Here is a 21,956-nt window from a genome sequence, read left to right on the forward strand (position 1 = left end):
TGTGGACAGAAGTACCCTGATATCAAAACCACAAAAAGACACTGTGCCTGGGTGGCTCAGTTGGTTAAGTGTCTGACTTTTGCTCAGGTCATGATCTCAGAGCTTGTGAGTTCAAGCCCCGCATCAGGATTTGTGCTGACACAGCACAGCCTTCTTCAGATCCTCTGTCTCTGTCTCTCTCTGCCCCTACCCTGATCACACTTGCACGTTCTATCTCTCTCTCCCCAAAATAAATAAACATTGAAAAAAAATTTTTTTAAAGACACTGTAAAAAAACTACAGGCCAATATCCCCAATGAACATAGATGCAAAAATCCTCAACAAAATACTAGCAAACCAAAACCAAATTCAACAATACATTGAAAGGATTATTCACCACAGTTGAGTTGGATTTATTCCAGGATGGTTCAATATTCACAAACCAATCAATGTGATATATCACATTAACAAGAGGAAGGATAAAAACCATGTGATCATTTCAATAGATGCAGAAAAGCCTTTGATAAAATACAATATCTGTTCATGATAAAAACTCTCAACAAAGTAGATTTAGAGAGAACACATCTCAACATAATAAAGGTCATAAATGAAAAACCCACAGCTGACATTATATTTAATGGTGAAACTGAAAGCTTTCCCTATAAGATCAGGAATAAGGATGTCCATTCTCACTACTTTTATTCAACATAATACTGGAAGTCCTAGCCACAACAATCAGACAAAAGAAATAAAACGCATCCAAATTGGTAAGGAAGTAAAACTATCCCTATTTTCAGATGACATGATACTTTATAAAGAAAACCCTAAAGACTCGACCAAAAAACCATTAGAAGTAATAAATGAATTCAGTAAAGTTGTAGGGTACATAATTAATATACAGAAACCTGCTGCATTTCTATAAACTAATAAGAAAGTAGCAGAAAGACAAATAAAAAAAATACTCCCATTCATAATTGCAGCAAAAAGAATAAAATACCTAAGAATAAATTTAACCAAGAAGGTGAAAGACCTATACTCTGAAAATATAAGACACTGTTGAAATAAACTGAAGATAACACAAACAAATGGAAAGATATACCATATTCATGGATTGGAAGAAGCAATCTACAAATTCAACATAATCCTTATCAAAATACCAATGCCATTTTTCACAGAATTTGAAAAAATAATCCTAGAATTTGTATGGAACCACAAAAGACCCTGAAAAGCCAAAGCTATCCTGAGAAAGAACAGCAAAGGCTGCAGGTATCATAATCCCAGATTACAGGATATATTACAAAACTATAATAATCAAAACAGTATAGTACTGGCACAAAAACATACATAGAGATCAACAGAACAAAATAGAGAACCCAGAAACAGACCCACACTTATATGGTCAATTAATTTTTGACAAAGGAGGCAAGAATATGCAATGAAGACAGTCTCTTCGATATATGGTGCTGGGGAAACTGGACAGCTACTTGCAAAAGAAAGAAACTGGATCACTTTCTTATCCCATTCACAAAAATAAACTCAAAATGGATTAAAGACCTAAATGTGAGACCTGACACCATAAATTCCTAAAAGAAAACATAAGTAATAGACTCTTAGACATTGGCCTTAGCAACATATTTATGGATATGTCTCTTCAAACAAGGGAATCAAAAGCAAAAGTAAACTATTGGGTCTACAACAAAATAAAAACCTTTTGCACAGCAAAGGAAGCCATCAACAAACCAGAGAGGCAACCCACTGAATGGGAGAAGATATTTGCAAACAATATAACCAATAAAGAGTTAATATCTAAATTATACAAAGAACTTATATAAGCCAATGCTAACAAAATTATACTCTGATTAAAAAATAGGTAGGGGCACCTGGGTGACTCAGTCAGTTAAGTGTCCAACTTCAGCTCAGGTCATGATCTCATGGTTCTTGAGTTCAAGCCCCACATCAGGCTCTGTGCTGACAGCTCAGAGCCTGGAGCCTGCTTCAGATTCTGTGTCTCCCTCTCTCTCTGCTCCTCCCCCACTTGCACTCTCTCTCTCAAAATAAATAAACATTAAAAAATTAAAAAAAAAATAGGCAGAGGACCTGACTAGACATTTTTCCAAAGACATACAGATAGCCAACAGACACATGAAAAGATGCTCATCATCACTAATCATCAGGTGAAGACAAATCAAAACTACAGTGAGATATTGTCTCACACCAGTCTTAATGGATAGTATCAAAAGACAAGAAATAACAAGTGTTGGTGAGGACGTGGAGAAAAGGGAACCCTTGTGCACTGTTGGTGGGAACGTAAATTGGTGCAACCACTATGGAAAATATTACAGAGATTCCTCAAAGAATTAAAAATAGAACTACCATATGATCCAGTAATTCTACTAGTGGGCATTTACCTAAAAAAAGTGAAGACACCAATTTGAAAAGATATAAGCACCCCTATGTTTATTGCAGTATTTACAATACCTAAGATATGGAAGCAATACAAGTATCCATCTATAGATAGATGAATAAAAAAGATGTGATATATATATATATATATACACATATACATATACATATTTATTATTCAGTCATAAAAAAAGAATGGAATCTTGACACTTGCAACAACATGGATGGACCTGAAGAGTATTATGTTAGGTGAAATAAGTCAGACAGAGAAAGACAAACACCACATGACTTCACTTATATGTGGAATCCAAAAAACAGAACAAATAAACAAAAAGCAGAAATAGATTCATAAATATGGAAAACAAAGTGATGGTTGCCAAAAGGGGTTCAGGTGAAATGGGTGAAAGGGATTAAGAAACTTCCAGTTACAAAATAAATAAGTCATGGAGATGAAAAGTATAGCATAGAGAGTATAATCAATCATATTGTAATAATGTTTTTAAAAACTCTACATAAAAAACATTATGCTTATAGAAGCAATCTCAAGTTTTTCATTAAATTTTTGAGAAACTTTATTTGGAAGTTTATACAAATTCAATATTTAATATCCTGAATATGTTTTCTTTTCCTCATTATATTATATAAATACAAGTATTTTCACCATGCCCCATTATAGTTGCCTCCAAATCTCCTTTAAATTTATCCCAGTGTGCTATACAACTATTATTTCTATGGATGTCATGATATGAAAAAAGGTTCAGAAGCACTGCTTTAGCTTTAGATAGGACTCTTTACCTGGGGCCTCTCAATGGATTTCAGTGGGTGTGTGAAATGCTCACATATATCTTTCTTGAGAGATAGTTAATACTTTTCATAAGTTCTCAAAGCTTAAGAACCAAGTGACTCAAGAATTTCAAAAGTTCCCCTATAATTTCATCCCCAAAGAAGTGATGTTACAAATTAAGGGTTAAAGGAATTCCAATAGCACAACTAGGCCTCCATTATCACAGGTGGGAAGAATAAAGGTGCTATAAATAGAACTAGGAGGACTTCTGTCTCTGGCTCCCTCTTTTGGGACTCCTGCTCCTGGTCTCTCTCTTCTTAAATTCAACTAACACATTAAGAGGATTCTAGGGTCTTTTCTTTGTTAGAAGTAAATACTTCCTCAGATCACCAGAAAGTACAAACCAGGGTGGAATCCAGGGAAGACAGTATGGATTTCAAATGCTCACATTTGATCTAGCTCTGCAGCCAAAGCCTGAAAGGCAATATTGTAAAATGTATATTTGCCCAGACCTCTTCCTCTGTGTTTCTAAAGCACTTTGCACATAACTAGACTTCTCCTATATATGTGTCTCCCTTGGGGGCCTAGCAGAGGTGACAAAATCCACAGTGCCACTCTGCCATACTGTCATTATTTGGTGTGTTTTTCCCTAACAGGTTTTGAGCCCCTGAGAGATAGACTTTTATTTTGTTTTTAAAACAGTCTCTAGTATAAAATATACACTCAGTATTTTCTCAATTAATGACAAATAAATTAATGAACACGCACCATTAATTTCCAAATCTTAGTTTCCTTAAAAGGTTATATGCCAGGAAGAGATACTTCCTCTGTAAATTAATAAATTAATTTCCTGATACGAATAAACTTAATGTGAATCTGGGTACTTTATAATCCCAACTTTTTTATAATCCCAATTTTGACCAGGATTTTATCTTCTCAGATATGTTTAATAGAGATGTTCTATATCTTCCTACAGATGACACATCTCTTGACCACTGATCTACTTCTCTCACTGTTGAGAAAGGCATGAATCATACGTCTTTTTAGCCCTTTTTAGTCCCTTTTTGCTTGATGCTATTTTCTACACATAGGGTACACTCAGCAAAAGCTGACTGAACTTGGAACAAACTTCAAAGAATAATAAAGTTATCTTAATTACATACAAGGCTTTACAGATTATATAGGACTTTACCATGCATTATCTCATTTGATCACAAGAATCTTGTGAGTTAGAGCTCCACTGTAGAAACCAATGCTTAAAACGTTTAAGCCATTTGCATAAGGTTTTACAAATTGGAACTAGAAGCCAGGTCTTCTGACTCCTACAGTAGTGATCTTTCCCACTGGGAGATTAATGGAATTCTCTCATCTGCCAAAAGAATTTCTTAATATTATGTTGACACAAAACTAGATAGGCAGTGTTGCTATCCTGAGTCAGTAAGAAAATCAACATACAAGTACATTAAGACCTATTGATCTGTATAATATTTTTTCTAGAACAATACTTTGGCTTATAAACCACGTGTTTCATTTGAGTTCATTCAGCTTTCAGCTATGTATATTTCTTACCTATGCATACAGCTTCCTGTGTGGTCTCCTAAGCATTGGTTCAAAGTTCTTACTTCTGAACTTTGTCTTGTCTTTTCCTGTTTACTTCGCAGCTCTGGGAAAAACACATTGTTTAATCTGTGAACCATACATCTTTGTTTAATTTTTGTCTCGCAGGCACTCTTGACCACCACCAGGGGGCAAAAGCCTACCAGCTGGCTTCTCAGCAATTCATTCTACACAGGACTGTACAGTACAGGGACCCTCAGTGTCTGATTCTTGATGGAACCTCCCTGCTAATTATTTCAACCGCAGGGCCCCAGGGAGAGAACAAAGGCTCAGCACAGAGGGCTCTAGTGGCACTTAACCATACAGCAGCCAGAAGGAACACATGACAGTCCTGTCAGTTTAAAGGAAGCAATGAAATCCAAGAGAGTTTGAGTGACAAACAGGAGGAGGTGGCTTTAATAACTGCAAACTCCTTAATGTGTGTGTTTCCTCAGTTTTTATACATATGGTGGTATATTCCAGAGCGTCCACTCAAATTGAGAAATAGCTTTGTCAACTCTCTTTCTCTGTGTAAACAATCAATGATATTTGCATAGTGAGATTTCCCCCCTTTTTAAATCTTGATTTTTCATTACTTTCTTCGCTTATGGTCTGCTAATGGTTTATCTTTTTTTTTTTTTTAATTTTTTAACGTTTATTCATTTTTGAGAGAGCGAGAGCAGGGGAGGGGCAGAGAGGGAGACACAGAATCCCAAGCAGGCTCCAGGGTCTGAGCTGTCAGCACAGAGCCCTATGTGGGGCTGAAACTCATGAACTGTGAGATCATGACCCAAGCCCAAGTCCGATGCTTAACGGACTAAGCCACCCAAGCACCCCATGCTGACGGTTTATCTTTTAGATTGTTCCTTTAAAATATTTAATAACCTACATTTCACATTTTGTCTATGAAATAATGAAATCTAGAGCCCAAGGAGAAAAAAAAAAAAAAATCTCAAAGAGCAAATGCTATTTAAGAGAATTTCTTCCCAGCGGGAAGCAAGTGGGAGGCAAACAGCAGGTTGGACCCTTATAACTCTGTGAGCCCTGCTTTCTCGGCCTCCCGGGCTCATACAGTCTCTCTCACCTTAGGAATAATGAATGAGTGAGTCCTTAGGGGCCAGGGTAATAGAGGAAGTGTGAGGGTACCTACCATGAAGCTTCTCAGGGTATAATATGAAAAAGCTTTCTTTCTTTCATGAAGTCGCATCATAAAACATGGACTCTGAGATAGAGGGTGGTACAGCTTAGAAAAAGCCCCCGAGAGCCGGGTCAAAGGGGGATAAACTCGTCTCCTGGTCGCGCCACGAGGGTCTCTAGTCCAGTAAGTCTCACTCCCGCCTAGCGAAAGCCTTTGAAGCCCCGCGGAGCCCTTTCCCACCAGACAACGTGTTTGCCTCAGGATTTTCACCTCAGTTTCCTTTCTGTAAGATCGGTTAAGCTGTGCGCCCCCACCTCATGAAATGGTCGTCTCTCAGGAGTGGGGACTCCAAAGGCTCCCAGAACCGGGGCCCCTCCCCCCATCCCAGTTCACAGCCTCCGGGCGCGGGCAAACCGCGCGATTCCAGAGCAAAGGAGGAAACCCAGGAAGGGGCGGCGGTCAGAGGCGCAAACAACCGGCCGGCTTCCGGCAACTCAAGGGTTACGGCGAGGCGGCGGCGCGCGCCGAGGGGAGAGGCGGTTGCTGACAGGTGGCGCCTGCGCACTGGGAGCGCTCATTGTGCCCCGCTGCTGCCGAACCGCCCGCCCGCCCGCCCGCCCGCCGCCCGTTCGGCGCGTCAGTCGGCGAGAGTCCGGTGGTGGGTGCGGAGCCTGCGGCCGTTCCCTCGGCCTCTTCCTCCTCCCCGTTCCCCTCACCCCCCTCCCACACCCCTTTCCCCATCCCGGCTCCGTCACCCTCCCGCCCCCCATACTCAGGACAAGAATGCCCTGCCCGGAACAACCTAGCAGCGCCTAGATGGCTTTGGTCACGGTCCAGCGGTCGCCTACCCCCAGCACCACCTCCAGCCCCTGCGCCTCGGTGAGTCCCACCCGGCGGCCGCTCCGCTCGCTTCTGTCACTGCGGCTCCGCTTTGCCTCAGCGGGTCCCGCCGAGCGCCACTGCGCACGCGCCGCGCCGCTTCCCAGGCCTTGGCACTCGGCTGCCGCGAACCCCCCACACCCCCCATCTTTAAGACGAGCTGCGGGACCCACGGGACGTTGGTTTTTGCCCCATCACTCTGAACACCTGGCTCTCACAGTCCTCGCCCCGAACCACCCCCCCCCCCACCCCCGTGGCATGCTTTCCTACGGCTTGAACACTTCCTTTCGCGAATGAGTCATTCTTGCTTTTCACCCTCCCCCTTCCTTGTACCCTCTGTTGCTCTGCTGCAGGGAGAGGACCATGGGACTCCTGCGTTGCCCCTAACACACACCACATCCCTATACCCACACCCATTTCATGGACTCGTTCAGTATTCCCACCCTGCAACCCCTTCTTCAGGCTCTCCGGGGTATGTGCCTTCCCTCTAGTCACTTGCTGTCTTTCTTGGGCTCTGGTACTGTTTGGGCTTCATTGGATTGCTGAGCTGGTAGTTACTCCTTGGTTTCTTCCCTCCTCTCCAGCAGAGAGGTCTCTTTCTTGGACCTCTTACCTTTTCTCTAAGTAGTCCTGAAGCATCTGGCGCTGTTTGATAACCAGGGCCAATTCATTTACATCTTACAGGTATTAATGCCTTGCACTCATTGCTCATGATCATTCTTGTTCTTGGGTCGTGTTTGTATGCTTCAGATGCGTATGCCAGTGAAGCATGCTTCCAGAAGGAAAATACCCAATAACCAGCCTTTTCCTGCTGGGCCCTTCTTTGACTTGGCTCCTAGCCCCACCTCCATCCCTTTACACCCCACTCTTTTAGGCTTTATTCTTGAAAATGCTTATTTAAAAAATAAAATATTGCATCAGTGGGGCGAAATGGGATCTTTAAAACATGCAAATGTTGTAGAAGGAAATAGAATGAAAATAATGAGCAACTGGAAAAGCCATCTTGAACTTCCTACAGAATTGTAATTTTTAAAACTGTGTTGGTGGATTTAGTAGTTTCAAGTTGCCAAAAGGTATTCACTAAACACTGTACCACCCTTCACTGTAAAACATCAGGTTATTCTTTATATGTTCACTGAGCCGTGGGCTTTGATATCTTGAAAATACAGTGACTTGTGATTTCAACATAGTTTCCTGAATTTCAAAATTCAGTATAGTGGTGGTTTCTTTTTTTTTTCCCCTGAGCTTTCTTGTGAATTTTGTGTGACCAAATTGACAATTATATCCTAATTCTAGAAGTGATTATATTTCGGGGGTTAACTTGTATTGTTGCAGAGAGCAGAACTAGGATCCTTGGGTAGAAGTTCAGGGAGGCAGATTTTCAATGATTGTAAGGAAGAAGAATCTTGTAACAGTGGAGTGGACTGCCTTGCAAAAATAGTGAATGTCCGTTGCTTAAAGTATTAAAAGAAAAGCTGGAGGACCTTTTGCCTGGAAGTTAGTATAAAGAATTCCTGCAGTGAGGGACTTCTAAGGCCTTTTCCAACTCTTAAGATTTTGTGATTTGAGAATAGTTGCACTTCAAAGGTGGTAAAACGGTTTTAAGGTCCTCTGAAGACAAGTATCATAGGATAGAAATTTAGTAAAATTTATTTATATGTAGTACTTTATGCTAGATTTTGGAAAGTTAACATTCCATCAGACCATTTTACTTCTCTTTACTAGTAAACCCTTTGAGAATAGTGGTCACCAGGTGTGATTTTGGCTGAGAAAGCAACTGAAAGTTAGTAGAGTCATGCAAATAAATATACTATAAACCAGTATTATAGTAACATCATTTCCCCTGGGCATTGTTTAAAACAGTTTATGCTATAATAATATCATACATACATGTATCAAGTTATCATACTAAGTTCCTTGAGGTGAATGATTAGTATACAATAAGGCCACTTGATATGACTTAATTAGCCAAAACTTAGTTATTAGAATATTGAGGTATAGTAATAGTCACTTTTGAGATAGGTAATTAAATTGATCATGTGGTAAGCTCAGTTGTTGAGCTGATATTTCTGTGTCTACGTACCATGGTAACTTGGTTATTTCAGTTGTGTATGCATGGCCCTCGGAATCCTGGGACGTGTGTGTGTGTAACACTCAATAGTGTTTGTATGACTGATAAACCAGTTACCTTTCCCTTTAAATTGTCTTCCTATTTCACTTCATCCAGTGCTGTGTTCAGCAGAGTTGTCTTGTGGTTCTTGTGTTCCGATATTTGGCTGCTGTCTGACCTGCATATATTTGCTCTTGCATCTCTTGCTGCATGAATAGGTTAAGTTGTTTGTTTTAAAAGTAAAAGAGAGCAAAAAGAATCTAGAGAACCATGAAAGTAGAGATTTAATTTTGTGAGACTGGAGATTTAGATTTTTTAATTAATAATTTTAAGCATTTCATTTTACTTTTTCACTGTGGGAGGTGCAGGACATTTTAATACTGTCAGCTTTTCAATATTCATTTTGGGGATTTAAAAAACTCTATTGATCATCTACTGGGTATGTGTGGCTGTTATAGATACTAACATGTATAAGACATTGACCCTGTCTATCGGGATCATGTAATCTTGGAGAGGGCAGAAAGAACAAATGTGAGATGAGAGGGTAGAAAAGGAGAGCGAGGGAAATGATACCGCATGTATATGAATAGCTGGTTTGTAATGGCCAGTATTGTCTGAATTCAGATTAAGATAAATTCACTACTGGCAATAGTAGAAGTAACAGTATCTCACATCTCTTGGGTTTTTGTCTGTGCCAGGCATCATGCCAAGTGCTTTACGTGGATTAACTCATTTACTCCTCACAATATGTCCAAAGGAAATTGCTATTATCCCTATCTTACAGATGAAGAAACTGAAGCAAGGAGCCATTAAGGAATGTGCCCAGTGTCACTTAGCTGTTGAAGATTTGTCTAACTTTAGAATTTTCCATCTGGTAATCAAAGAAAAGTACACATAGTAGGTGGATCTCAAACTAGGCCTTTAAGGATGGGTAGAATATTTATAGGCTGGGATAGAAGCTGGGAAGTAGAGAGTATTCCAGGTGGAGAGAAGTTATATTCCCAACACTTACAGGCAGAAAAGTACAAGGCATATCTGAAGGACTTAACTAGACCAGTTTGAAGAAGGATTTCTTTGGAAGAGTAGTAAGAGATAAAGGTGAAGAGGAAGCTGGGACTGCATAGAGACTCCTGAGCTTAGGAGGTTGAACTTGATGGGGAAGGTAATGGAGAGTCTTCAGAGGTTTTGAACAGATATAATCACAGTGGTGTTTTAAGAAAATTGATCTGGCAGCTGTTGGCCAGAGGGATTTGAGAGAGGCAAAGGAAGGCCATGAGTGGAACCAGTTAGAGGCTATTGTGGTAGCTCAGGTGTAAGATAAAAAGGCCTAAACTGGGGATGTGAACTGGTAGTGGAAAGAAAGGGACAGTTGTGAGGGATTATGGAGAAAACACAAAGGGCCTGGGAACTGACTGGATATAGGGGAGGAGGAATCAGAGATGCCAACTCTTGGAATGTATTGTTCTTCTAAGATAATAGATGTTTCCTAATTAATAGGAGGCAATTTAAGAATTATCTCTTTCCTTCTTTCTGGTATGAATTTTATGAGTGGACACCTATGTTGATCCAGGGTCATATAAACACAATGAAATACTATAAAAATATTTTACTTTTGTGTAGTGCTTTATACTTTTCAGAGTGTTTTTGTGTTTGTGATCTACTTTAAGTCTAGAGCAGCCTTATAAGTTATGCAGGACAGGTACCAAGGTTAAAAGACTTACTGAAGGTTACAAAACTGGTTGGTGTAAGAACCTGCACTAGAACTAAGTTCCTTGGCTCCTAGTCCACATTTCTTTCCATGGTGTGAAACAGCATATGAGTTTCTGATCCTGAGAACTTGACTGACAGTATAGTAAAGAAATCAAGACTTAAGATACAATCAAGAACTCCTCTTTGCAGTTCATTTATATTGTAAGCTTAACTAGAACAGAATCATCAAGGTCTGTGCAAATCATTTTTAGGTGGTACCCTTATTTGAAGCCTATTATCTCTTAGTTTATACATAATTCCTAAAACTTGGATATTTAGTTTTCTTATTCTTAGAAGATTATCAACAGCAAAAAAGGAATGGAAAGTGTGGCAAGTGCTGCTAAAGACAGGCTGCTAATAGTTCTGGGAAATGATACCTAATGGTTTTATAGCAAGGGAGGAAGAAGATGATTTCTAAATAACTGGCATAAGAAAAAATTTGGCAGTTATGAACTATTTAATGTGAGGACAAATCCCTCTCTAAGATGACCCTGAATAATCATAATAAAGCTTCATCTTATTTTCTCTTCATTTAAGCAGTCAGGATTGAGTGAATTGTACTTTTAGATAGACATCCATCCAATTCTCACTGAAATTTTGATGTTTATAATGTACATTTTAATTAATCAGGAAATTTATTTACATATATGATACTTGATAAATAAGATACTATTGAATTACTTATTTATTATATATATTCAAATATGACTGCATCTTTCCCCAGAGAAAATAAAACCATAGCAAATATGAAATTGATTTATCTGAAGTATAAATACTTAAAAGTGATGCCTTTAGGGGCGCCTGGGTGGCTCGGTCGGTTAAGCGTCCGACTTCAGCTCAGGTCATGATCTCACAGCCCGTGGGTTCGAGCTCCGCGTCAGGCTCTGTGCTGACAGCTCAGAGCCTGGAGCCTGTTTCAGATTCTGTGTCTCCCTCTCCCTCTGACCCTCCCCCGTTCATGCTCTGTCTCTCTCTGTCTCAAAAATAAATAAACGTTAAAAAAAAAAAATTAAAAAAAAAAAAAGTGATGCCTTTAAATTTTTAAAAGCTTTAGAAACTTTCGTACACTGTAGAAATAATACATGGGCAGTGTAGGAAATTTTAGAAAATATAGAAAAGCACAGAAAAGATAATAAAATATATGTGTTCTATCTATCTACCTATTTATATATGTGTTATATCTGTATATATATAACATAGCTGAAATGCTGCTGTGTATGTAACTTCATATATATATATATATATTTTTAAGTTTGAAATAAATCATAGATGTAGTACCATATCACTTAAATGGCTGCATTGAGCAGTTATATTATAACTCATTCTAACCATTCCATTATTAGTAAACATCTGATTTTTTCCAAATTTTTTGTATTGCTATTTTAAATTACATTGCAGTGAACATCATTAGGCATAAATATTTGACAGCATTTTGGACCTTACTAAAATTTCAAGAAATAGAATTACTGGATCACAGACCAGCATAGTGTAAGAATACTCATTTATCCTAACCTTATTAACACTGGATGTTCTCATTTCACATTTAATCATTAGTAATTTTCAAAGATAAAGAATAGTAGCTCGTTGGTTTTATGTATATCTTATTACTAGACAGGTTGAGTATTTTTCAAATCTTTATTAGGCGTTTCTGTTAACTTTTTTAAAAGATAGTTTTATTGAGGTATCGTCTCCAAAGCCTAAAATAGACCCATTTTAATAACTTTATAATTCATTGATTTTTAGTAAAGTTACAAAGTTGTACAACCTTCACTATAATCCCTTATTTCCATTATATGAGCTATTTGGGTCATTCTTTTCAACCTGTGTACCCTCTTGATATATTATGAATATTAACTCTTCATTTATTAGCACTATTTGCTTGGAATTGTTTGTATTGCCCTTAGAATAAAGTCTACACTCCAGAGTTTTGCTAGCAAGACTTCTAATGAGCTAACCTTGCTTTTACCTCTTCAGCCCTGTATCTTCCCAAGTTCCTGCCTTGCACACTGCTCAGTCAAGCTGACATGCCATGCTCCCTTTGATCTCTAGGCTTTTGCACATGCTGTTTCCTTTACCTGGAACACTTTCTTCATCTCTTTACCTGACTAATTCCTACTCATCCTTCAGGTCCCAGCTTAAATGTCACTTCTTCTGGGAAGCTTCCCTGGCTCCACTCCCAGACTATGGTAGGTGCTCCTTCTATGCGCACCGTAGTACCTTATACTTACCCATCGTGGCTCTTATCTCCTTAACATACTCGATTGTTTGACTACTTATCTCCCCAACTAACCTTTAAGCCAGGGACTAGGTCTGTTTTCATAATTTTGTATCATTAGGGTCAAAAATATTGGACATGTGGATCAGTGGATGGATGACTTGATGGATATAGTATTATTCAGCAGTCTTTTCCATTTTTAGTTCTTCCATTGTTTTTAAGCATTTCTGTTTCCAGAAGCCTTTTAAGACTTTGGGTACATATTGCTAAATTGTCCTCTAGAAAGGCTGAATCAAACTTTGTAGACAAACTGTGAAATATGCCAGAGGTCAGGTGCATAAAATGTTGGCTCTGCTGTTCCCTCGTTAGCCCTGAGTATCATCATCATCATCATCCATTTTCTTTATTATAATAAGTGCTGTTGTTTATTGAACACTTACTCTGTACCAGGCACTATGCTGAGTACTTTACATGCATTGTTACTTAATTTTTACATCACTCCTGTGGTTTAGATATTATTATTATCCCTATTTTACAAGGAAAATTGATGCTCAGAGAAGTAAAATGAGTTGCCCAAGTAAAATGAGTGATAGGCCTGATGTCTGACCCCAGACATTTTCCTCTTAACCTCTGCTGTTTTATTGCTTACATTTTTTTCAGAGGTTAAACTTTTTTTTTTCAAATATTTGCTATTATATGTTTTATATTCCCTGTTTGGTAAGTCACTCACACGATTAGCCCAGCTTTCTCCATGGATAGTTATTTTTGCCATATTGGTTTGTAAAGAATTTTAAAGTAATCTCTACACCCAATGTAGGGCTTGAACTCATGACACCAAGATCAAGAGTTGCATGCTGTACCGACTGAGCCAGCGGAGCTCTCCTGATTTGTAAATATTTTTTATACACTAAGAATATTAACCTTTTTCTGTTATGGTGGACATTTGCCTTGGTTTTTCATTTGCCACTTTGTTTTATTCATTTCGATATGTAGACATTTAAAAAATTTTAATGCCATCAATCTAAAGTCTATGTGTATATGTTTTTCCATTGTTTTTCTGCTTAGTTCAATTTTCCATCATTAGAGAAATATTCACCTGTATTTCTTAAGTTTTTTAATAGTTTATTTTTATGTTTAACTTTTATCACCTGAAATTAATTTTACTACATGGTATGAGGTAAATATTAAACTTATTTTGTCCCAAATAGATAACAACTTGTCTCAGTGCATTTTATGAAGCAATCACCTTTTTTTCTTTTCTTTTTTTTTTAATGTTTATTTATTTTGAGAGAGAGCACGAGCAGGGCAGGGGGCAGAGAGCAAGGGAGAGAGAGAATCCCAAGTGTTGACAGCGCAGAGCCCCTCACGAACTGTGAGATCATGAACTGAGCTAAAATGAAGAGTCGGACACTTAACCAACTGAGCCACTCAGATGTTCCCCAATCACTTCTTTTTCTAATGGTGTATAATTCTACCTATGGGAAATACTAAATTGGAGTATAAGCTAGAATGTGTTCCATTGCTATTCCCACAGGAGTTTAGTTTAGCACATACTACTTAGTATTCATTAAGAGTTGGATGGACAGACAATAAACTTAAACTAGCTTAGATTTAAAAATTTTGACTCAGGTGCCTTGCGAAGTCCAGAGCAAGAGCATGCCTTTGGTAATCAAAAGGTATCTTCAGGTTTCTTGTTCTTTCTATCTGGCTTTAAGTGAGAGGGAACAGATTCTAAATTATGTGCAGTCTGAAAAAGGTACCATGCAGAGCCCATACTGCTTCCTATATAGCACCATTAAATATCATTCCTAGTACCAGCAGCTTGGAAAAACAGCTTTACTGTTTTTCCATTAAATGCCTGCTGTTTTGCTGGCTACACATTGCCTGGCCCATCGTAGGCATTCACGTGTCCATTTTTTTTTCACCTATTTGCTCATTCATTCAAAAATCTTAGCTATAGTAAAGGAACTATTTCTAATAATAATAATAATAATAATAATAATAATAATAATGTGATTATTGATAAGACCCTTTATCCAATCTGAAATATGCCAGAGCTCAAGTATACATGGGAGAGACCTAAGGAAGCTTGCTAATCAGCAAATATTTAATGAGTGCTATTTTGTTCAAGTAACCCCATCCATTCTGTTCCTCTGGTTCTTAGCGCTGAGTCCTTTTCAGATTCTTTTACAAACTGCCCTCCATTTTCTTGTCCAGCTGAGCAGCACAGCTGCTGTTCACAGTGCCCTTCATTTTCCTGTTTGTCAAGAGAAAGTCCTGTGAGGTGATCTTGGCTCTGAAATGTAGTGAGAGGTCCCATGGTTCCCTAGATTTCCTGAAAGACGGGAAATATTTCACTTGCTGAATGAGAGAGGATATGCTTAGAAATAAATGGGGGAGAAGTAGCATACTGTGTTCCAGCCTAGTTTTCATGAAGCTGTTTAATTTAATTTTTTTTTAAAAGGTAATTTAGTGCCTTTTTGTACCCTGGGCTATACTCAGTTCTAGAGTTATCTATTTACTCATTCATGCCAGTGTCAAGGATCCAGTAACCCGTTAGTCCCTGGCTTCAGGAAGCTTTTAGAGTATAAGTAGAGAGATTGGTATTAAGTAAATAGTGTAGTAATCATAGATGATATAAGCCTTGAGGAAGAGAAAGAAGGCTACCAAGGGTTTCTTAGTTGAGGCTTCAATAGTGAGTGGAAGTTGGCTTAGCAGACAGAGGGTTAGGGGTGAGTAGCAGGAGGGAGGGAAGCATTCTCAAGCATGTACTTAAAGCACAAGGGTAGAAATGGCAGATGTACGCTGGGAACCACAAGCAGTACAGTGCTGATGTCTTGCAAAGTGCAGAAAATAGGGCTGGAGAAGTAAACATAATTTCTTCTGAACTATAACATCTGTGCTGTTACTTTTACCTTTCATATAGTATGTCTGTTCTCTTGACTTTCCTGTAAAGCGAGTTTGTTAAAATTTGTGATTAGGGGCAAGTATAACTGTCCTAATAGCTACCATGTTTCAAGTGTCTGCTGTGCTGTAGAAACTAGGTTCAGTGCTAAACAGGCATCACAACAACCATTCGAAGGAGTACCATTATCGTTTCTATTTTACAGATAAACTGATTTTCAGAGAGATGTCTAGATTCCCCCAGCATGGAGTGGCAGAGCTGGGATTTAAACTTTGCTTATCATACTCAGAAACAAACTACTAGACTAAATTATCTTCTGGATATTAGCGTTAGTCTCTCTTCCCAGGTGCTGTTTGATTTCTTCCCCCCTCCCTTTTTTTAAGCTCATTTTGTTTCATGTTTGCCCTGTGTTAGTTTGAATCACTGTGACTTGTGTCATTTTCCTGCTTATGCTTTCCTTGGTAGTTGATAAACTCATTTGAGAGCCTTCTCAGGCACTGTGGAATGATATAAAGCATTATCTTTGTCTTAGAATTTTCAGGTCTAGTGGGGGAAGGCAGCATAAACAAAAAAAGTAGTATAGTGAGGGCAATGGGAGAGGCAAAACCAAGTGTGTACAAGGAAGAAGATACCAGTTCCAAAAGGAATAATGGATAGGGAATGTGAAACAGTAATTGGAAAAGATGGAGGAACAAAAGATCTTTGCGACTAAGAAAATGAAAGACATGCTATTTACTTCTAAATATTAATCCCTTCCAGTTCCATTCATAATTAGAAGCAAGTTTTTTTGTTTTTGTTTTTTTATTTTCCTACAGGGTGGTTATTGTGAGATATTGCTGTCTAAGGCATGGTAGCCTGATAATCAAGCTTCTATCTTTGGAAAATGTGTATTTCTGAGTGTTACCTTGCCTCTTACCTACTCTTCCTCTCCCAACTCCATACCTTCCCCTAGTGAAAGAAAAATCTAACAACTTCTTTTTCACTGCTTCAGACAGATGGAGGGATATATGAAATTATATTTATTGAAGTTTAAGGAAAGACGTCTTTGTGCAACTTGCTCATTGGAGCAATGATTTTCCAATTATTACTTCAGACATTTTTATAGAAACAGCAACAACTTGGGAGAGCCCTTTTTTTTTTTTTCACAGTTATGATACTTAGCATGTCTCAAGCAAAATTAAAGTAAACCACATGTTAGCATCTCATGACGCATCTTAATCTGTTAAGGGAGTTCATTGATTCTTTGGGGTTTGAGAAAGAGATTGTGGTTTAGAATAAAAATAGTGTCTATGATTCTAATATATACCATGTGATGGGGAAGCCCTAATAGTATTTTCATTTCTCTCTTCTTAAGCTTCAAAAATACCTATAGCAACATGAAGCAGTCCACTGTAGTGGTTAATAGTGTAGGGTCTGGAAAATATCTGCCTGAATCTGAATCCTGACTTTACAATTTACTAGACTTAATAAATAAGTCACTTCAGTGTTCTATGCTTCAGTTTGCCCATCTGTAAAATAGGAGTAATAATAGTACTTCTTTCATAGAAATAAGCATTAAATGAGAGAATGCCTTAGTACCATGTCTGGCACCAAATAAGCATACATTCATGGAGTATTAGTTGTTTTTACAGTGATGGTGATTTAGGATGGCTATTTGTTTATTAAGCAATGTTTCATTAGAGTACACATTTAGTGGAGAAGATACTTTCTTTATGACAATAGAATTCAAACAAATAGCCCGTTTCAGGGGTTAGTTTCTCTATATCTTTTTTCTTTCTGTTTAATTATTTTTTACTTAGCAATAGCTTTATTTTTTAAATCAGGGAGTCTCTGCTCTAGTTGCCAGTCTCCCGGCAGAGTATGTTGTGTGTGATTTTGTAATGACCCTGGAGCACCATACAGAATCATTAATGCAACTGTAATCTTTAAAACTCTCCTTCCCTTGAGAGCTTATCAATTTACTAGGCCATGCTTAGCAGCATATGAATTTATTAGATGTTCTGCTATATGGCAGGATGGATCATTGGAAGTGGTCATCTTAGTTTGGATAGTCAAATAATAGGCTGTGTTGGTGTTTTTAATGATTGAGGCTATAAATCATGTGGCAAAGTAGAACAGAAATTTACAGATATTTTTTAAATATGCAGAATCTGAGGACACTGAATGTATTCATGGGTTTAAATATATCTTTGTACAAAGAAACAATAGGTGAGAAGAATGATCTGTCTAATTCAGCTATACCAAACAGTTGGGAGTTGAAATTGAATGCAGCTTTTAGAAGATGTATTTCTAAAGCAACTGAATGGTGATATAACAAGAGGTCTTTGGTTCAGGCTTTGGCTGCATTTTGATTATAGTTTTTATTATTGAACGCTGTTAGAAAATAAGACAACCTATTTCTTCGAGAGAGTACTTTAAAAAATTGCACTAAGTTTTCTATGAGCACAATATTTTGATTCTTCTTCTTGATCTATCTTATATAAGCTGCAACTTTTCAACTGTGAGCATTTTTTATGCTGATTCTGTGGTTTTCAATTAAACTTCAAAGGAAACTATACTGACTGTAAAGGAAGTCTGGTTAGGCAAGATGTGGCCGAAAAATCCAGGAACTCCTCCACTTGCTTACAAAACATTTTTGCAGGGTATAGAATCTTGAAAATTAAATATAGGGCTTTTAGGAGAAAGAAGATATTCTTAGGAGATTTCCATTTAAGCACTGTTTTATGGAGCTTTAATCCAAAAGATTTTAAAAATTAAGAGAGTTTTATTAATTAAACCATAAAGTCTTATTTTGTTTCTGAAAAATGTCTTATAGAAGACTGTAGTTATGGCACAAAATGAAAATCATTAAAGGCACAAGGATGATTTGAACCTCTGTACTGGGTGAGCTTGTTTAGAATGCCAGTCTGCCAAAAGTTAGAAATAGAGATACCGCTCACCAAATTAGTCTTTCCTTTGCTTCCAGCTGTCCTTTCAGGTGATTCAAGGCACTCAGAGGAAGACTGTGTTTTACAGGTCCCAGCCTTTTTCTTTCTTTTTCTCATAGATTTTTTTTCACTTTATTGGATTGCACTCATTTGCAAAACATTTAAGTGTACTGTGCACAAGACTTTGTGTCATTTAACCTACTAGTAGTCTACCCTTTTTAAAACAACTTGCCTTATCTTAAGTATGTGATCTAGAAAATTAGATGATTGAGATTCTGTGTTTTATTCTCTTCATTCTGCTGATGTACTGAAATGTCCCATTTCATTTTGTACTTTTTTATTCTGTATTTTATTTGTGGCTCACATTTCGGAAGTAACCATGATAGTGATTCTCTAATTAGAAATTCTCTAGTGATTCTCTTTTCTGCAATAGTTGTGTGGACGCCAAAGTGAAACCTTATATAGAATTAGATCATATATGGTCCTGCATTAAAAGAGGAAGGAAAAATTATTGAAACAGACAGTTGCCTTTGGAAAATATTTGAACACACACAAATGTTCTTGGAAAATGTATGGGTCAATAGTAGAGAAAATGCCTTATGAGATAGTTATTTCTTAACCCCTCCCTAAAGTTAGAAAGTTCTCTTTCCTCATTTTGCTTTTTACCTACTCTACTTGATTTGTTACTGACTTTCTGAAATATAATTTTGGAAGTTGAGAGCAGAACTTTTTTTAAGATTATTAGGTAATGTGACAGTGATATTGAAATAATGAGGTTTTTTTGTTTTGTTTTATTTTTTTAATGCTGCTAAACCTTTCTTGATTATATTCCTCTGAAGAAAAAGTATTTTATATACTGGCCCTCATTCAGTATACTTTTCTCCCTGCCACATCTGGATCCAAAAGGACAGTTTCCCTCTCTGGCTAATTTAATAATGATTTTATGTCTTAAGAACTTCTTCTCAAGGAAGTAGGCTGCATTATAGTATAGTGATTAGATTGGCTTTAGGTTCTGGACTCAGATTCTGAAGTTAAAATCCCAGCTCTCCCACTTACTAAGTACTGACTTTGGGCAAATCACCTTTCTAAGCTTCACTTCCTTATCTTATAGAATTACTGTTGGCTTTCATGAAATAACTGAATGACTGCTTAGCACAGTGTTTAGCATTATAGCATAATGAGTGTTCAGTAACTGCTCGTGATTACTGTTGTTAAGTAGATTTAATTCTTTGCTTTTTGCACAGTATTACATACATACTTAATTTTAAGAGATTATGATAGCTTGGCTACCAAAGCATATTTATTTTAGGTGATATATTTGGGTCTTTACTGAATTGCGTCCAGTATGTTGTATTCTCAGATGTGTTACTTTATGAGAAGTTGTATACCCTGGATTAAAATGGACACAGCCATCTTTGTAATGGTAATGAAGTAATGTGTAATTGAAGTATATTTGAAGATGGTGAGAACTGTAGTTTGTGGTTACCTACAACTACCATTAGAGCTATTAAAATTCTTTTCAGATAAAGATAGGGTGAACTTTTGCACTGAGTGTATGTCCAAATATAATGTTCAGTGGGCACAAATGGGTGATATTTAAGATAATTCAGCCGTTCGTTTATATTATTTTCCAAGGAATTCACGAGAAATAGTCTTCTGGTAGTTGAGATGTGTGTCATTTCTTGGAACTGCTTCTAGTGAAAGTCTACATTATTTAGCAATTCTAAATGACAGCCATCTTGAAAGAGCCCACAACATCATCCCCCACCTGTGACTAATGAGATTTTTGTGAAATTCTGGCTTAATAGCTTTGGCTATCAGAACCCTAAACCTTTTACCAGTAACGTGCAGTAGTGGTGTAAGCTTACCTTGCTAAGACTACAAAATCACAACCCGGGGCGCCTGGGTGGCTCAGTCGGTTAAGCGGCCGACTTCAGCTCAGGTCACGATCTCGCGGTCCGTGAGTTCGAGCCCCGCGTCGGGCTCTGGGCTGATGGCTCAGAGCCTGGAGCCTGCTTCCAATTCTGTGTCTCCCTCTCTCTCTGCCCCTCCCCCGTTCATGCTCTGTCTCTCTCTGTCTCAAAAATAAATAAAACATTAAAAAAAAATTTTTTTTTAAAAATCACAACCCAAATTTCTTGTTTTGGGGATCTTGGATACAATAATTTTTATATTTCTTTGCTACTTCTATGAGGGAAATGCAGGAAGTTTCTTGAAACCTTTGATTACTGTCAAAATCTTAGTGTTTATTTATAAATATTGCCTCCTAGGGTTTCACAGAATTTCAGAACTGGAAAATTGACTACTCTGACTCTTTTACTGTTAGTTTCCAGAGTTTGGCCTCAGGAATAAAGTTTAGAATAACTCCTTTCTTGAGCAGTTTTAGGAGAGTTTTTGCTATACTAAAAACCCTACACTTTGTCTTAGGTAGGAATTGATTGGAGGTTTTCTAGAATGCTAGGCATTCAAGTGGCCACCTGGGTTCTAGGCTAGACATACATTGAAATGTAATATAGAAGGTCACATATTTAAATATGGCAGTGGGATTAGGCAGATGAACAAAATTAGTGAAGCTGGCCAAATGGGGCCTGTGATAATTTGGAGACTAAGAGCTCTATTATCAGGGGCTGGCAGTTGTAACGAAGTGAGAGTGTAGATACAGTGTTTCCAGAAAAGTCTTCTAGTTCAAGAAATACTAGTAATGCAGATTGTTATGTGAAATCTGCTGATTTTTAAATGTTAGCAACTGAATTGGCTGGAAATTATTTTGGCTGCAAGTAACAAAAGACCAAGTTTAAATCATAAGAATATTTTTGGTTTATGTAACAGAAAGTCCAAGATAGATAGTCCAGGACTACTCAGTAGCTGAACAATGTCATAAGGATCCAAGTCCTTTATAACTTTATGTTCTGCAATTAATAGTATACTGATTCCCATTTTAATGCACATTAAAAAAGTATCTGTTGTAGCTCCAGGCAGCCCAGGCAGTACATCCATATTTGATGCAAGACGAGGTAAAACGGTACACTGCCAGCATTTCACTGATTGATTGATTGATTGATTGATTAGGAAAGTATAAATTTTCTCTCAAACAAACCCCCCATTCCTAGCCGATTTCTCTTTTAGTCTCTGGCCAAAACTAGGTTACATGATTACCTAGGTGCAAGAGAGCCTGGGAAGGCAAGTATGTGACTTTCCAGCTTAATCATTGAGTGGCAGGAAGGGAGAAGGATATTTGCAACAGCTGTTTCAGACTTTGTCTATCATAACA

General features: G+C 37.8%; 2 protein-coding genes across 25 annotated transcripts in view; one reads left to right on the top strand and one right to left on the bottom strand.

Annotated features, from left to right (window-relative positions):
• EFCAB5 (EF-hand calcium binding domain 5) overlaps nt 1-6,852 on the bottom strand; it is a 200,984-nt gene extending 194,132 nt beyond the window's left edge. For 11 of the 19 annotated variants that reach the window (XM_045487791.1, XM_045487788.1, XM_045487786.1 and 8 more), the window contains exons 1-2: nt 5,913-6,159; nt 4,736-4,829 (exon numbers count right to left, since the gene is read on the bottom strand). The gene's annotated coding sequence lies outside the window, so the exon portion shown is untranslated. The other 8 variants (XM_045487792.1, XM_045487783.1, XM_045487789.1 and 5 more) reach the window with 6 other exon arrangements.
• Nucleotides 6,509-21,956, top strand: part of SSH2 (slingshot protein phosphatase 2) — a 254,587-nt gene continuing 239,139 nt past the window's right edge. For 4 of the 6 annotated variants that reach the window (XM_045487804.1, XM_045487805.1, XM_045487806.1 and 1 more), the window contains exon 1: nt 6,679-6,779. In XM_045487804.1, coding sequence (XP_045343760.1) covers nt 6,717-6,779 — 63 coding nt within the window. In that variant the 5' untranslated portion in view covers nt 6,679-6,716. Of the gene's footprint in view, nt 6,780-21,956 lie in introns of all 6 variants that reach the window. The other 2 variants (XM_045487800.1, XM_045487801.1) reach the window with 2 other exon arrangements.

This window comes from Leopardus geoffroyi, chromosome E1 (assembly GCF_018350155.1).
Source record: "Leopardus geoffroyi isolate Oge1 chromosome E1, O.geoffroyi_Oge1_pat1.0, whole genome shotgun sequence".
NCBI classification, from domain to species: Eukaryota; Metazoa; Chordata; class Mammalia; order Carnivora; family Felidae; genus Leopardus; species Leopardus geoffroyi.